The sequence below is a fragment of the Setaria viridis genome, chromosome 9 (assembly GCF_005286985.2).
Source record: "Setaria viridis chromosome 9, Setaria_viridis_v4.0, whole genome shotgun sequence".
Classification (NCBI taxonomy): Eukaryota; Viridiplantae; Streptophyta; class Magnoliopsida; order Poales; family Poaceae; genus Setaria; species Setaria viridis.
The window spans coordinates 50,120,734-50,137,050 of NC_048271.2; the positions used below are offsets into that span (position 1 = coordinate 50,120,734).

A 16,317-nucleotide genomic window follows, 5' to 3' on the forward strand; every position below is an offset into this window, starting at 1 on the left:
TCTATTAAGCCTAATTAATCCATCATTAGCACATGTTTACTGTAGCATCACATTGTCAAATTATGGACTAATTAGGCTTAATAGATTCATCTCGCAAATTAGCCTCCATATGTACAATTGGTTTTATAATTAGTCTATATTTAATACTCCTAATTAGTATCTAAATATTCGATGTGACAGGAATTTTAGGAGCTCTAAAGACCAAACACCCCCTTAATTCAGTTTTGTGGACTAGAAGGATAAAGTTTTTAGTCCAAGGTATTAAAGTACCAGTGGACTAAAGTTTAGTCGGAACGGCCTTAATCGCAAGAAATCTTCGGGTCAATGCTTGCACGTACGGGCAACGAAGAAAAACGGTGCCATCTCTGTGCTATAAACAATAACAAACCCTCGTCTTCCTTTTCAATTCGTTGCGCCGGCACACTCGAGTGTTTGTGGAGGAAATGGGGAGCAGCGAGGCGCGGCGGCGGTGGACGCTGGCGCTGGTGACCGCGGCGGCGCTGCTGGAGCGCGCGGACGAGGCGCTGCTGCCGGCGGTGTACCGGGAGGTGGGCGCGGCGCTGGGGGCGTCGCCCACCGCGCTCGGCTCCCTCACGCTGTGCCGCGCGGTCGTGCAGGCCCTGTGCTACCCGCTCGCGACGTGCGCCGCGGCGCGCCACGACCGCGCGCGCGTCGTCGCCGCCGGTGCGTTCCTCTGGGCCGTGGCCACGCTGCTCGTCGGCGCCTCGGGCACATTTCTCCAGGTGACCAGTCACCGCCGCGTGTTGTTTCGCGCGTCCCCTCCACCGGCTGACAAGCGGGCCTCCCAAACAGTTTTTTCCGTTGGGTTTTTCAGTTCCTGTTAGAGCGCGCGTTAATTACCTGAATGAAGGGTGTAAGCCTGTAATTAGAGGAGCTCTGTTGCAGATGGCGTTGGCCAGGGGCTTCAACGGCGTCGGGCTGGCGCTGGTGGTGCCGGCGATCTACTCCCTGGTGGCCGACTACAGCGACGACGCCACGCGTGGCTTGGCGTTCGGGTGGGTGGTGATGGCGCAAAGCATGGGCCACGCCGCGGGGAACTCCCTCGGCGTGCTGCTCGCGGCCACGAGCTTCGTCGGCGTCCCAGGCTGGCGGCTGGCGTTCTACGTCCTCGCGCTCGTCAGCGCCTCGCTCGCCGCCCTGACATGGCTCCTCGGCGCCGACCCCCGCCCAAGCACCGGGAAGGCGACGGCCGCGGCCGCGCTGGCCCAGCTCGTCCGGGAAGCCAGGGACGTGGTGCGGGTGCCGACGTTCCAGATCATCGTGGCGCAGGGCGTGGCCGGGACCATCCCGTGGTCGGCGCTCAGTTTCGCCGCCATGTGGCTGGAGCTCGTGGGGTTCACGCACTGGCAGACCACGCTGATCACCAACCTCAACAGCCTCGCCAACGCGCTCGGCGCGCTGTTCGCAGGGTTCGTCGGGGACCCGCTGGCGCTGCGGTTCCCCAACACGGGGAGGATCGCGCTGGCACAGGTGTGCACCGCGTCCACCGTCCCGCTCTCCGCCGTCCTGCTGCTCGGGCTCCCCGACGACCCAACGGCCGGGGCTGCGTACGCCGCCGCATTCTTCATCTTGGGCTTCGCCATGTCCTGGTGCCCCGTCGCCACCAACAAGTAAGCTAATAGCCAGCGGTAATGTTGATCCATCTGGCACCTCGATCGCTCACCCCGCCGTCTCTTTGCAGCCCAATCTTCGCGGAGATCGTGCCAGAGAAGGCGAGGACGACGGTGTACGCGATGGACAGGTGCTTCGAGTCGGTGTTCGCCTCGTTCGCGCCGCCGCTCGTGGGCATCCTGGCGGAGCGCGTGTTCGGGTACCAGCCGGGGGCGTCCGGCACGAGCGTGGACGTCGACAGGGAGAACGCCGCCGCGCTGGGCAAGGCTGTGTTCGCGGAGATCGCGGTGCCAATCACCGTGTGCTGCCTCACCTACTCCGCGCTGTACTGGACTTACCCCGCGGACAGGCAGCGGGCGCAGATGGCCGCTCTGCAGGCGGCAGCGGAGGACCAGGACTGCGACTGCGAAGCAAGTGTAGTTGCCAACGCTACTACTGCAGCAGATGGCTTGAATCAGGCGCTACTAACCGGGAACAGAGAAGCAAATTCTGCAGAGTAATGCATGCCTCCATGTAGAACCACTTCAGCTTTCAGGGAATATCTTCTTTTTTGAAAGACAGCTTTCAGGGAATATCTTCATGGGGCACGCACAGTTTCAAATGTTGTATATACATATAGGGGAGGTATTTTACTCCAGAACATCGTATGTGTACAATTGTAAAGATATAAAAAAGTACTCCCTCCATCCCAAATTACTATTCGTTTTGGCTTTCCTAGGTATATAACTTTTGTTACGTATCTAGACATATTATGTATGTAGGTGTATAGCAAAAGCTATGTATGTAGAAAAACAACAAATAGTAATTTGGGACGGAGGTATTATATTAACTACAGCAGTGTTTAAAGTCAACGTAACTGGTTGAGGTTTGGTATCTGAGCATCTGTTCAACGATGAAACATGGCTGGGACATGTATTGGTACTTGCCGATCGAGTAGTACACCATACTGGCAAAGGGCTGGACAAGAGAATGAAACAACCCTAAAATAACATTTCTGTTCTGGAGACTGAGAGTAAACTTAACATGAAACAATTATTTTGGAATAGCTTTGTTCTAGAATCTGATAAGTCATGGACTCAACCATCCATCCATTATTGCAAGTCTTAAAAAGGTGCTAAACAAAACAAAAGAATAGCAAAACATATAAAATGAGTTCGTGACGCAAAAACTAAGCAGAAAGCCTATTTGAACTCCACCCATGGCTTACGAAGATCTCCATAACCGTTGTCTACAAAATATGATACGGCCAATTTCATCATTGTCCAGCTTCCTTTCTTCTACAATAATGTTCAAAAATGAATCCGACAAGCAGCCTTGTATTTAAGAATATATCCTCTTTCTTAAAAAATAATATCATTTCTGCTTAGTCAAATAGCCCGACAAACTGCACTTACTCCCATCTAAATTTGGATCCACATATTTGAAATGAGCTAGGTAACAGGGATTGCACAATTTGAAGTTCTTTAAACTGAACAAGTTTCAATAAAGCAAGATTCACATGTTGTCGATCACACATAAATTACTTCCTTTAGGGTAGTCCCAACCCTTCTAGTAGGATAGTTTCCCTAGTATTATAAGGTCGCTACATAAGTAATTTGGTGACATGGTAGGAGAATTAATGAGGAAAGAGAATGAAACGACCAATCCAAGCTTTTTCTTCAGTTCGTGTCCCTGCGAGATACAAAGCAAGCATCACCTGCTGCTCTGTTTCGGTCCACCAAAGCGATAGCAGATGAGCTATACCGCCAGCGGTGCCTCTCCGTTTCCCACTCGGATGCAAATCAAGCTGCAGCTGCGCCGGAGAGAGAGGACGGGATGGGAGAGAAGATGACGGGAGAGAGAGGGGAAAGGAACGCCATCATTTATTAAGGTCCCACTCGAAGAAACACAACCATGCGTTGTGGACTGTAGTTTCTAAATAGGATTTCTTGCTGACGTGTTTGCTATAGAAACTAGTGTATAGTTTCTGGGTTGGGACTGCCCTTGTAAACCATCTACATAGATGAAGGCATCCATGAAACCAACAAACTTGTTTCCACTGCCCAGTGATCAACCCTGCACAATGCAAACAATTTGTTAGGAAGCATCGGTTCCAGTTGCTGTAAAACCTAAAGCAAATGTCGTCTGGTTTTCTTGCAACGGGAAAGGAAGGAGAGTTAATGCAAAACCTCGAAGTGGTTAGAACAGCTTATAGCGTGCAGCACGATGGAGAAAGAAAAGGAATCAGTCGCCAAAAATCAGCAAAGATTTCTTTATATCGTTTTGTTGACGCTCAAAAGTGACAGGTCTGGGTAGATCTGGTCAGACCTGTTTAGATCGGTCTCCCAACCAGTCAGACCAGTTTGGTAGTGCAAATTGGATTTCATCATGGCGTAGCTCTCGCCGAGACGATCGAAATGCATATATGGAACGTCCGATTTGGACTTCAGATGAGAGAGTTATGCCCTCGAGAAGATCAGTACCCCATGCAGACAGGTCAGACCGGCTGACCCCACCGGTCAGACCGGTTGGATCAAAGTGCTCCAAATAAAGATTGGACTCCACTGTTGCGTATATCTCGTTGATCAAATCAAGATTCATATATAAAACGTCCGATTTGGAGTTCGAATGAGGGAGATACGATCTTCGCAAAATCTGCACCCGGGCAGACTGGTCAGACCGGTTGCCCAGGCCGGTCTGACCGGTCTGGCTCTGTGTAATCTGAGTAGGAGTTGTGATTTAGCACGAGTTGTATTAGGGCTTCGACTCCTGCGTGGGGAAGACCTTCCCTCTTATAAATATAAAGGGATTCGGTCGGTTAAGGACATCCAACCCAATCGACAAAAACCAATCAACTATTTTGTATCTTTTCCTTTATTCTTTTGCCCTAACTTTTCCAATCTACTACTTGTTGTTCTTCCTTTGTCTCGACGACGTTTGAAGGCGCTCTAGGTGGCATGCCGATCCTAGAGCAACCCTGCGTGCGCCTGCCCCGACAGGATCCTTCCCGAGCGAGCGTTCGAAGGTCTACCGTCGACCTGCTCAACAACCGGTCAGACCGGTCCCTATAGCCGGTCAGACCGGCCTGCGCTGAGGTGCTGCAGCGAGCCTCTCCGCACGCCGCACAGTCGTGTGCGTTCGTGTGTTGGCCCAAAAAAGCGTCAACACGTTTATTTTTCTGAGATCTCCAGCTACCATTATCTCCATCACCTGCAGAGGAAACAATATCCATCATCGTTTTTTTATAGGTCCATTACGATCGGTACCATTAATCTTGGAGTCTACCTGAATCCTCATGCTCCTTATTTCCATTGCATTTCTTTTCCCTTACAACATGATATCTTTTCAATTGCTCCATTCTAACTATTTCTATTAAGCTCCAATATATATCCTTATATCAGCACACGTCGCTGCAAGTCCATCAACATCTCTAGTGATGCCTTCCTCCAGGAACACAGGCTAACATAAGATAATGCCTCTTCAGCCTTCACCATGAGGTGTAGACAGATATAGAAAGGCAGATAAAGAAAAGAAAATACAACTTACTACTAATAGCTGTAAGATTGACCTCATGGCGTAAAAGCTCAAGTAAGCTTCGTGCTCGTGCCCCAGAGAATAAAATGTGAAAGTAATTAACCTGAATCCATATATATACCGCATGCAAACATCAGCTCAGAGAGGTCAGAAGAAGTGAATAACCAAGAACACATGTATCTTAGCATCTGACTAGCACAGCCCCAGCTCTCAAGCTAGAGCACTGGGCGTCTGTTCTCAAGCAACGGACATTGGCAGTGGATTCGGCAAGGTTACTGTAACTATCCAATGGCAGACTGGCAGTCAAACTTTGAAGCTAGGTGTTGCTATCGGACATGATTAATAATGTGAGCGTGCGCAACAAATACAGTTAACCGCTTCTTTTTTTTTAATTTTGTCCGGGACACTTTACTAGCTATTGACTCGTGCCATCCCATCACCCTCTGACAGTGGGCCTCTCTTGCAGATGGCTATCGCGAGGGGCTTCAACGGCGTCGGGCTGGCGATCGCGGTGCCGGCGACGGCGATATACTCCCTAGTAGCCGACTACAGCGACGACGCCACGCGCGGCTCCGCGTTCGGGTGGGTGCAGGGCGCAAACCGTAGGCTACATCGCTGGGAGCTCCTTCAATTCGGCCCGCTGCTCGCGCGCACGAGCTTCCTTGGCGTCCCTGGCTGGCGGCTCGCGTTCTGCGCTGTCGCGCTCGTCAGCGTTGCCGTCGGCGCCTTTGTGTGGCTGTTCGCCGCCGACCCCCACCCCGGCGTTCTGAAGGCCACGGCCACGCTTGCCGACCTCGTCCGGGAAGCCAAGGACGTACGTGGTGAGGGTGCCGACGTTTCAACTCATCGTGGCGCAGGGCGTGGACGCCGTTCAACTTCTTCGCCAAGTGGCTGGAGCTCGTCAGATTCACGCACTTGCAGAAAAGCATGGTAAAGAAAAGCATCGATAATGAAAACACTGAATCTATATATTGGTCCACATCTGTGGGTGAGTACCGGACAAGTTGCTTAGCTTGCAATTAGCATGAACTTTGCACGACTCGTATTGGACCTGCCTGTCGAATCTGCAAGAGCTCCTCTTTATAAAGAAAACGCACAACTCCAAACTGGTTCTTACCATGAGTTGTGCAACCGCATCCAGACCAGTCATCCACTATATATATGGGACCATCTTTGAACATGATCCCTGCTGGCTTTCGATGTCGTCGCTTGCACAAACAGAATCCCAAACTTTCTTTCACTCCTTGAAGATTTTAGTCATGGTCCTCAAGAAGACCCTATTCGTAGAACAAATTTTTATATCTGCAGAAGTATTACAAAGCTGCATAATTTTGTCCATAGACGATGCTAATATAATTTAAAGCAAACATATTTGCCAACCGATTATTTTCTCTCACACAATTCATCGATATCACCCGAGCTCAGAGCAACTTGTATGGAAACATAATATCATTAGCTCATTTGCAGCATAATCTTGAATTCGTAATATTTTTTTCCTACGAAGATAATATATAAATGAGGTAACTAGGCCGAGAGGATCTTTAGATAGCGCTAGGTCAAGACCCCTCCGCGTGGGCTCCACTTACCGTATCTTCTTCCTTCCCCATCCCCCTCTCATTCTAGCACGCCATCCTCCCGATCCGCTGCACCTGCGCCGCCTCTGCTCGATCCGCCGCACCCACTCCGCCTCTGCCCGATCCGCCCCCACGGCCGACTTCCACCTTGCCACGTCACCTCTGACGCCGGCGAGGACCGTCATCCCCTACCCTTCCCCTTTCCCTCCCCTCTCCCTTCTCCCATGCTTTACCCTCTCTCGGATGAGCTCCCTCGCCTCCACCTGCATCTTCCGACTCGGACGGTGCCACCGTCATTGGATCTGCCACCCTGGCGTCCGCTCCCACCCTAGTCCAACGTCAAATCCACCACCCCAACATCCACTCCCCCCTCCCGCTAGCACCGCCTAACCGCCATCCTCCACCACCACGTTCGGCGGGTGGTGCCACCGCCGCCTCACCGTCCCACCAACAACCCAGCACCACCGTCAGTTTGGCAACCTCCCCCGGCCATCCTTTTAGATCTTGTAGGCGAAAATCCCCTCCCCAATCCCAAACCTCAAAATCCTATCCCATCCCCAAATCCTAACTTAAATTGGAACTCGCCAGAGTTGAATTCGTCACCAGAGAAGAAGAAGAGGTCGCCGGAGAAGAGGAGGAGGTCGCCGGAGTTTGGTGAGTCGATTTTGTTATTTTCTTGAATCGATTTGTTACTTCCCATTATTTTTTTTCTTTTCTGGCATTTTTTTCCTCCCGACCATTTCCTCTCCTTCAAAATTGGGAGGAGATCTAGAGTCCTCTTATTTTAGATTTTCTGATATCTAAAAAGACTAAGGATCGCAATCATTAACTAGCTTTGTAGTCGGTGCGGTTTTTTAATCATCCTGTTCCCAGTTACCATTCAGGGAAAAGAAACCAACAGTTAACAAAGGGGTGAAATGGTACTTTTAGTTCGCTTAGTACCATTTCACCCCCTTTGAAACCTGCCACAAGCTGGAAAGGGGGACTCACAGTATGGTATATAGACACTGCACTTCAACACTTGAAGCATCAAGCATGATCCCTACTATACATACACTACTAAAAGAGACTTAACTAGCATGGGTTCGGTACCACAGGTTATACTACTTAGTAATCACAAAATCTCATGTGCATGTGTGGTTATATGGTAAGAAAAGATCTCATGGGAGGCCATGCAGCAGGCAAGCAAAACTATAGCATTGACATATTACTCAAGACCTCTGACGGCAATTATATAGATAGCAAATCAACCAAGCAAAAGCGATGTTGGCAATGCCTTTGGCTTAATGTGCCATGTGAGCCTGTTTAGATGCTATGGTGCCTCCCAATCCATGCCGGCTTTCCGTCGAGTGGATATTGGGAGATGGCAGACAGCAGGTTAGCGGAGGAGACGAGGAAAGGCAGCGCTTCCTTTCCCATGGCCGCTGAGGTTGGGGCAATCAACATGCACGAAACAAATGGCTGCTGCGGCATCAGTGGCGAGTGCTTGTGCTTCCTTGCTCGTTCCTGCTGCTACTAGTGTGCGGCTTTTGCTTAGGATTTCAGCCAGCGCGTTTGACGAGGGGCGGGAGAGCTCAACGGAGTGAAGTAGCGAACGCAAACTTCTTTAGATGATTCGGCAGTGCTCCTGCCTTATGTTAAAAAAGAAGCAGCAGTGAACACAAAGACGCTAGTATTACGTAAAAGAGCTTTATTATATATGCAGAATATGTATATAATTCTAGTATGTCTCAACCTAACGCAACTGGGAGAGTACGGTACCTGACTATAGTTCAACCATGAAACACGGACGGGAATAAAATATTTATGCTAAGTACACATGATTGGCTTAAATCTGCTGCGCTGAATTACGATGGTCAGAAACAATCGATATTTACAAGAAAAGCTAGGCGAAGGAGCTATTTTAACAAGGGACCGAATAATTTGAAGTACTTTAAACTGAACAAACTTCTATAAAGCAAGATTCCACATGCTGTCACATAAATTATTCCCTTTATAAACCAATTACAGAGGAAAAAGATGAAATGAAAAATACGAGCAACCATTCATCAAACCCCTAAATTTGTTTCCAGTGCTCACTGATCAACCCTGCATCAAGACAAACATCTGTTTCAGATTTTGTACAACTCAAGGCCAAGCATATTTCGTGTTCATGCATCATGTAAAAAAAAAGAACAGGGGAAGCACAGTCATTGTGAAATCTCCCAGAAGGTGGCTCACAATAGGAAAGGGTAAAGGAATAACTACTAAAAAAGTCACCAAGAATGATAAACAGGATCTATGCAAACACTACAGTTAGAACAATGATGATACCATTAAGCAAACACAGTAAATATTTGCAAACACTACAGTTAAAACTTAAAACAAATAAGTGAAGCCTTTGGTAGCTTAACCAAGTTCATTCTAGTCAAAAAGAAACAGTAACATGAATAATGACAAAGTTGATGCCACTAGAAACTACCACTGCTAGGATGAATTAATAAGAATATTTATAGAAGGAATATATATCTTCTACAAAGATTCGGAAAGTGTGCTCACCTACTTACAAATTCAAGAAAGTTTCACATCTGTCCACTAAATCCGAAAATGTCGGGGTTCACTATATCTCTGCTGCTTCCAATGCTGTGGCTCAAGTTGTTAGTTGGAGACTCAACCTCATCCACTGCAAAGCGGCTTGGAATGCAATTACCTTTCCCGACAAACCCATGATTCCTCCCTCGTCCTTGATCAGGCAACTTCCCAAGGGCCACATTGGAACTCTGGAAGTTAGATGAACTGGAGCCAGGGTGGCCTTGCCCAAGGGTATTGCCATAACTATCAATATCCTGTGAAGGAGACCAGCTGCCGGTACCATCATTTGGACTCTGTAATAAACCATACTGTGGATTTTTGATCTGAGAAGAGAGCAAGCCAGAGTCCACACTGGTGCCGCCACCGATATAGCCATAACTACGACTCAGCGAGTCAGTGCTCTCAGTCTTTAGAACATCTGGTGTTCTTGAGCTAACTCCCATAGCATTCTGATTAACCATATACCGATTATTCCCACTTTGAAAATTACTAATTGCTGGTGAAGGCATTGCATTTGAGCTGCGGTTCATGAGACCAGGAAGATTTGCTCCATGGGTACTAATCAAAGGCTGACTTGTTGATGCTTGATTAACCATGTCAATCCCACCCAGCAGACTGTTTGACGGTGAAGATGATGCAAGAAGAGGTTCATGTTTCATGGATGGAGGAATGGATGCAAGAAAACTTGGCGATTGAGAAGCTATAACCAAGGGATTTTGATTAGGTGAGATACCCTCACTAGCTGGGAATGCATTTAATGATTGAGAGGGCATAACTATGCCAGAAGGTTTGACATCAATATTGTGAAGGGTTCCAGGCAGCAACGTGTCTGGCTGTTGTTGCAATTCATGCAGTAGCAAATTACTATTTTGAGGATTGCTCACATTTCCCAATGCACTAGGTGAATCTGCCATACCAAGTTTGTTATTGGGCCAGGCTGCAAAAGATGGCAATCCTCCAACTGCTGGGCTGCTTTGAGAGAATGCCCCATATGCATTGCTCTGAGACTTGTATATGGGTTGACCAAATGCTATTTCTCTCTCTCCATGGGGCTTGTTTCCTTTGATTGCAGCAAGTCGTAAAGATGACTGGTCCCTTCCAGGCAACGCCAAACTGCTTGTAGGTCGACCTAAGAGTTCATCCTGCAAAGCAGCCAGAGCCTGAGGAGGGATCTGACCAGAAGCAGCCAAAGCCTGGAATTCCAGTCCTCCTAGTGGGGCAACTTTAGCACTAGAAGCAGGTGCAACAAATGGATGAGGTATTCCAGCATGATGCTGAGCTATTCTCTTCAGATAGAGTCTGAATTTCTGCACAAAGAAAAAAAATGAATTTCATCACCATTGGTGCCATTTATACCATGTTTCAAGCTATGAAAAAGAATGAGGTTCATGGATTTTTGGTTGGACTTGAAGCTGAACAGATGAGCAATACAAATTGGTAAACTTCATGGAATTTCATAGGGTACTCCAAAATGCAAAATGGAAGGAGGATACATCCCTCATTTAAGAACAGTTTCAGAGCAATGTCTGCAGCTAAGCACTTATGGAAATACTGCAAAAGTTGTTTATTTTGTGATGATCTGTTGCTGAGGAGAGTTTGACGCTCATTTAAGAACAGTTTCAGATCAACATGTTTTCACAATATTCTCAGCCAAAAAACGTAGAGTTTGAGTCTTCGATGCACAATTGCATTCTACAACGAAAGAATGGAGAAGCGCTATAACAACAAAAAAGCATAAGTCACTCAAATCTGAGTTCACTCAAGCAGGAAGCCCTCTATTTATTATATCACTAACAAAGCCAGATTAAATTTTGGTTGAGCACTGAGGTGTAAAATGTATGGGTGCAGAAGTGGCAACATCATGCAAAGATAAGGTACTCAAAAAGGTAATGCGATCAAAAGGCCAGAATCAAAACCTGCAAATGGCTGGCAACATTTTCCCTAGTTAAGCCAGGGACATTCATCAACTCCAAAATTTTCTTTGGAACAGCTTCTGCAGAAAATATAAAATAAATGTAAGCATGATGGTGCATAGATGACTAAGCTCCAAGGGTCAAGTTTTTAACAGTAATCAACAGCACTCAAAACCAATCAAGAAGGCACATAACTGGCAATGCAAATTTACAGCAATTCACTGTCTCAAAAAACTACAAAAGCAAGTAGCAAGGCTTACTGTCTATCCCAAGGTGATTGACTGCATTCACAAATTGTTGATGAAGCTCAACTGACCAAACAACTCTTGGTTTCTTTGATGTAGAAGAAGGATCGCCATTTTCCATGTCAGCTTCATCCTCTTCTTTCTCTCTTTTCTTTTTCTGGGATTTCCAACTACCATCGCCTCCATCATTTGCAGAGGAAGCGTATTCATTATCATTATTGGTTGCTCTGTTACGATCGGTATCATCAAGGCTACCTGAATGCTCATGATCCTTGTTTTCATTAAATTTTTTCCTAACAACATGTTGCCAGATGTTTTTCAACTCCTCCATTCTGACTGGTTTTATTAAATAGTCACATGCTCCATGTTTTATTCCCTTCATCACAATATCCGTTCTTGAATCAGCAGACATCACTGCAAGTTTCATCAAGTATCAGTAATCATTCAAAGAACACATGTTAACATACTGAACAAAAAGAACGGAAGAAAAAACAAAAATATACTTACTAATAACTGGAAGGTCCATCTCAAGGCCTACATGTTCAAGTAACCTGAATCCATCCATATCTGGCATGTGTACATCACTTATTATAACATCAAAACCACGCCTATTCTCTCGCAACATAGTTAGGGCTCTTGTAGCCTGAGGACATGTCGTCACTGCAAAACAAAAGAAAAGGTCGACAATGCTTAAACTTTAAAGAACGTATACAAGGAAATTCAACAACGCAAATCAAGTAAAATTTGAGACTGACGCATCCTTATTATGCAAGAACAAGCTAGCATAGAAAGATTCTTTGCCTACAAAATACAAAGTTCCTGAAAATGTGGATCTAAAAGAAAACAAATAAAACCCACAAACATGCAGCATTGTGTCATGGAGCAACAAGAAGGGAACAAATTACATTCAAACCCACAATAGCAACAACAAATATGGGATAATTCACCTACTACTGCATATCTGTATTGCATCATAATGAAATAGAAACATATCATAGCCAGATGCTTATTGCAGCGAAGTCATGCGTATCCAGTTGACAAAATCATGTTCATTCATGGGCAGTGATGCAACAACGTTGGGTAAGAAAAGCATGCCCAGTAATTTCTCATGCTTTGAATTCGATCAATATTCAGGGCCTTCTATCTAGCAAATGGAAACAAACTTGTATATTTGCACTTCATTCTATCTTCTACCAAACTAGTGTTAGCATTGAACAAGCCTAGGGCATAAGGATATCCGTCCACAAAATCTAAAATACAGCATGTAGAGGTAGGAAATGAAAAAAAAATATAGGGAGAGAGGATACAATAGCACCAATGCCCCGCAAAACAAATATAATAACCTAGTTCTCCCCTCACTTGACTTCCCCATGCACACATGTGGGTAAGTGTCCAGAAAAGAATGGCAAGAAACAAACATTTCAAGGAATTGTGCACTTCACTTATATTGATATGCCCAGACTAAATGCAACATGGCATCCAAGGAGTATTTGCATTTAAACATATGCCTAACATAAGATTATCAGGGCATAAGAGGGCACGACAGGTGCATCAACAATCCAACACGAATAAAGACTGGTAGAATCCTAATATAGCTGGGTCAAATCCTCGAAATCCAATCTTAATACTTCAAATGCATAAGCACTCCGAGTTACTGGCAGGCAGCAACAGTACAACGCATTCGCTCAGATCTCTAGCCACCAATCCATATTTGAACACGTGCCATCAAACCACGTCCAGATACAAACACGTCAAAATTTACTTCAGGAACCGTTAGAAATCTCCCTATTTTTAGATTGATAGCAGACAACTCAAAATTCCACAGAATTTACGGCAGGGGCGTATCAATCGCATAAAGCAGCGCCGTCTCGAACTCCAAACAGATAAATCGTATCGAAGCACGAAACAGAAGCAAACGTATATTGTTCCAAACCGATTCGAAGCAATCAATCATCTCGCGCACAATACACAACGAAGCACGCCAAAGGAACCGAGCCGAGGCGAGAAGGAGAGGGGGTCGGGGAGTTAGCTCACCGTCGTATCGGCACTCGAGGAGCATCCTCTTGAGCACGACGAGGCACGTCGGGTCGTCGTCCACCACCAGCACCTTCATCCCCACGGGGAAGTCCGCTCCCCGAGCCTCCGCCGCCGCAGCCATCCCCTACGCCGGGAAAACCAGCACCCCGCCTCGCCTCTCCCTCCCGCCCGAATCACGCCTCCATCGCCGCCGCAGATCCGGCGCCTCGCCGCTCACCAGGCAGCGCCCCTCGAGACCAGCCGCTGCGCTGCGCCGCCCGCCTCGGGAGCCGCCACGGATTCAGGGACGGACAGAGGCCGCGGGCAGGGGGGGGAGGGAGGAGAAAGGGAGCGGCGAGGCAGGGAGGGAGGAAGAGGTGGGGGAAGGAAGAGCAGGAGACTAAATCGCTAAAGCGTGATTAGTAAAGCAAGTAAAATCACGCTATTGGCCGGGGGGCAGGCAGCGATTAGGAGTTACTGCTAATGACGACGCCGCGGCGGGTGCTTGCTGGCTTGCTGCTGCGCTGCGGGCTGCAGCTGCGCGACCTCCCTGCCTCTCTCTCCTCCCTGTCTCTGCTTTCCACTTGCGGCGGCCGGGCCGCGGCGCCCTTTTCTCTCTCTCGAGATGGCTGCGTGCGCGCTTAGCTGGCCGCTACCGGGTGCTTCCTTTTAAAAACGGCTCGCATTGATTTTGTCTTGATTTCCTTCCAATTTTCTGGAGGCCCCCATACATGGGACTTGAGCTTTTTCCATCTTTTTGCGACCATCTACTGATCAGGACTCTGCTGGATTTGCCTGAACTGACAGCAAGCAGGTGAGGAATACAACTGCTGTACTGCATGGTTGGACCGTGGCTTGAACTTTCCTTTTATGCTTGCGAGCTTAGGGGAAGTCCTTTATTGCCCATTTTTAGGATGTGGTCTATTCATGTGGCGTGTGGAATTTGAAATTTGCGACTGAGGGTTTTAGCGGTCGCAAAATATATGTAAGGTGCTCGTAAATGAGTCCGTTGGTTTAAATATATGGAAAATCTACATCGAGAGGCCTCACGATTTAGCATTATCATGAGAGCCTCAATTTAGTACTATCGGACGAATTTGTTGCCTAAAAATAAAGAAGTAATAGAAAAATAATGAAAGATGGACATCGGATTCGGGTGCTCGGATGTTGCTCCGATGATGGCCAGCGCTCCGACGATGTTAGGGTTTAGAGTTTGGGGTACCTATATATTCCTATGCCTGGAGGGAGCTCTGGGCAGGCAACCGGGTGGTCGAGGCAGACGACAGATGGTGCGGCGACGTGGAGATGGTGCCGCCGGTTGGCGCGGCGAAGGACAACCGGTGGACGGTGTCAGGCTTGGGGCATCATGACACCCAGCTAGCTGGGTTGGCGCGGCGATAGTCGGCGATTGCGAATCTGGAAGCCGCCGGAGATGGAGTAGGTGGGCAGGGTAGGGGCACTCGTTGAAGACGAGAACCGAGCACTCGTCGGAGATGAATATGGTGACGAGGACGGTAGAGGAGGGAGATGGGAGGAGGAGAGGAGGGTGGTCCTCGCCGGCATAGGAGGTGACTCCGACGAGGTGTGGAAATCAGCCATGGGGGCGGATCGGCTAGGCAAAAGCACCGTGTGCGGTAGATCAAGAAGACATGGGATTATAAAGCGAGGGGGGAGGGGAAAGAAGAAGATAAGGCAAGTGGGGCTCACACGGGGATATTTCTAGATGGAATTTTTTTATCGATACATGGATACGGTCATACAGAGGGGTCTCGACCGAACGCTATCTCAAGATTCTCCTTCCTAGTTACCTCCTTAAATATATGGTGCTGAAGATGTATGAAAAAAAAGCAAAAGGGCATGTAGCCTAGTGGTTAGAGCACTTGAGTAGCACCCAACAGGCCCGGTTTGACTCCCTGTTGGAGCGAATTCAATGGGTTTGAAATAAACAAATTATAAAAAAATAGGTAGATAACCACATGTGATCTTTTATTTTACAATAGCATTTTAAGTATTTTCAACATTGTTGACAAAAAAAATATATTTTCAACACTGTTTGCGAGCTGAACCCGCTAACCGTTGATGGCTTGGTGCACACAGCAGCACTTATGGCATTGACATTTGGTCCATGGATGCCGGTTTTTCTCTTTTCATTGGTTTCTTGCCGCATTACATCTATTTTTAGTCAAAAAATCTAAATGTTCACCTTTATTTTTTCTTAAGGCCATCCCGTCCTATTGACGACGTAAGGAAAGCGGCTTAACTATCGATGCTAAACATTCTATTCCCCTCCAATTAGACAGACAAATGAAGTTGCTGACTCGAGGACTTGACGTTGATGGATACCTATTTTTCCCTTTCGCTAGTCAAGTACTAGTCTATATCATGACTTCCCACTCTAACGTCAGTTATCCTTAAGATTGGTGCACGTAAATTTCGAAAGCAAATATTATAAGTATTTGACAACCAGCTCAAGTGGGCAAACTTGTAATTATACTCGATTATTTGGGAGCAATTTTGAAATAAAAATATATGCAACCTGACGCGACCATTTGCCCTAAATCATCTCTAATATCTAGGAAATAAGAATTATTAACACTAGTATAGTCTTTTTTGCTGCAAGTGGTGTCCACTTGCCACGTGTTGTAGCTTGTAAACATGTGCATGGTACCCTCTAGGTTCTACGAGCATACAGAGTAAAAAAAATAATTCTCCAAATGGACAAATCTTGCTAGATCTTGGAGGAGAAAATAGCTGACAGCAAATATACATTCGAAGTGAGTATTCATGCCCAGAAGTTCTATGACTATTTCCTTTTAGGTGGCAAAGAATTTGGCATTCCCATCAGCTCTACTA

At 47.0% G+C, this 16,317-nt stretch overlaps 2 protein-coding genes across 3 annotated transcripts; one reads left to right on the forward strand and one right to left on the reverse strand.

The window, feature by feature from the left end:
• The first annotated feature begins 260 nt into the window (after window positions 1-260).
• LOC117839769 (uncharacterized) lies at window positions 261-2,483 on the forward strand. The gene is made up of 3 exons (XM_034720183.2): window positions 261-743; window positions 907-1,631; window positions 1,703-2,483. The coding sequence occupies exons 1-3, from the start codon at window positions 444-446 to the stop codon at window positions 2,130-2,132; spliced, it is 1,455 nt and encodes a 484-aa protein (XP_034576074.1). The 5' UTR covers window positions 261-443; the 3' UTR covers window positions 2,133-2,483.
• Window positions 2,484-8,638: 6,155 nt separating this feature from the next.
• Window positions 8,639-14,084, reverse strand: LOC117838394 (two-component response regulator ORR21). 2 transcript variants are annotated; one of them, XM_034718402.2, is made up of 6 exons: window positions 13,483-14,084; window positions 11,956-12,108; window positions 11,464-11,862; window positions 11,207-11,283; window positions 9,266-10,597; window positions 8,639-8,807 (listed from the first exon to the last, which is right to left on the reverse strand). In XM_034718402.2, exons 1-5 carry the CDS (start codon window positions 13,604-13,606, stop codon window positions 9,281-9,283), a joined length of 2,070 nt encoding a protein of 689 aa, XP_034574293.1. In that variant the 5' UTR covers window positions 13,607-14,084; the 3' UTR covers window positions 8,639-8,807; window positions 9,266-9,280. The 2 variants fall into 2 exon arrangements, with proteins under 2 accessions (XP_034574293.1, XP_034574292.1); XM_034718401.2 differs by having other exon boundaries at window positions 9,258-10,597; window positions 13,483-14,082.
• Window positions 14,085-16,317: the final 2,233 nt, after the last annotated feature.

Excerpts from the sequence above, each read along its gene's own strand:
- LOC117839769 (XM_034720183.2), top strand. The coding sequence starts at position 444 with ATGGGGAGCAGCGAGGCGCGGCGGCGGTGGACGCTGGCGCTGGTGACC. Across the intron at positions 744-906 it reads CCTCGGGCACATTTCTCCAG|ATGGCGTTGGCCAGGGGCTT; the intron begins GTGACCAGTCAC and ends GCTCTGTTGCAG. Across the intron at positions 1,632-1,702 it reads TGCCCCGTCGCCACCAACAA|CCCAATCTTCGCGGAGATCG; the intron begins GTAAGCTAATAG and ends GTCTCTTTGCAG.
- LOC117838394 (XM_034718402.2), bottom strand. The coding sequence starts at position 13,606 with ATGGCTGCGGCGGCGGAGGCTCGGGGAGCGGACTTCCCCGTGGGGATG. Across the intron at positions 11,284-11,463 it reads CAATCACCTTGGGATAGACA|AAGCTGTTCCAAAGAAAATT; the intron begins GTAAGCCTTGCT and ends TATTTTCTGCAG. Across the intron at positions 10,598-11,206 it reads ATGTTGCCAGCCATTTGCAG|AAATTCAGACTCTATCTGAA; the intron begins GTTTTGATTCTG and ends TTCTTTGTGCAG.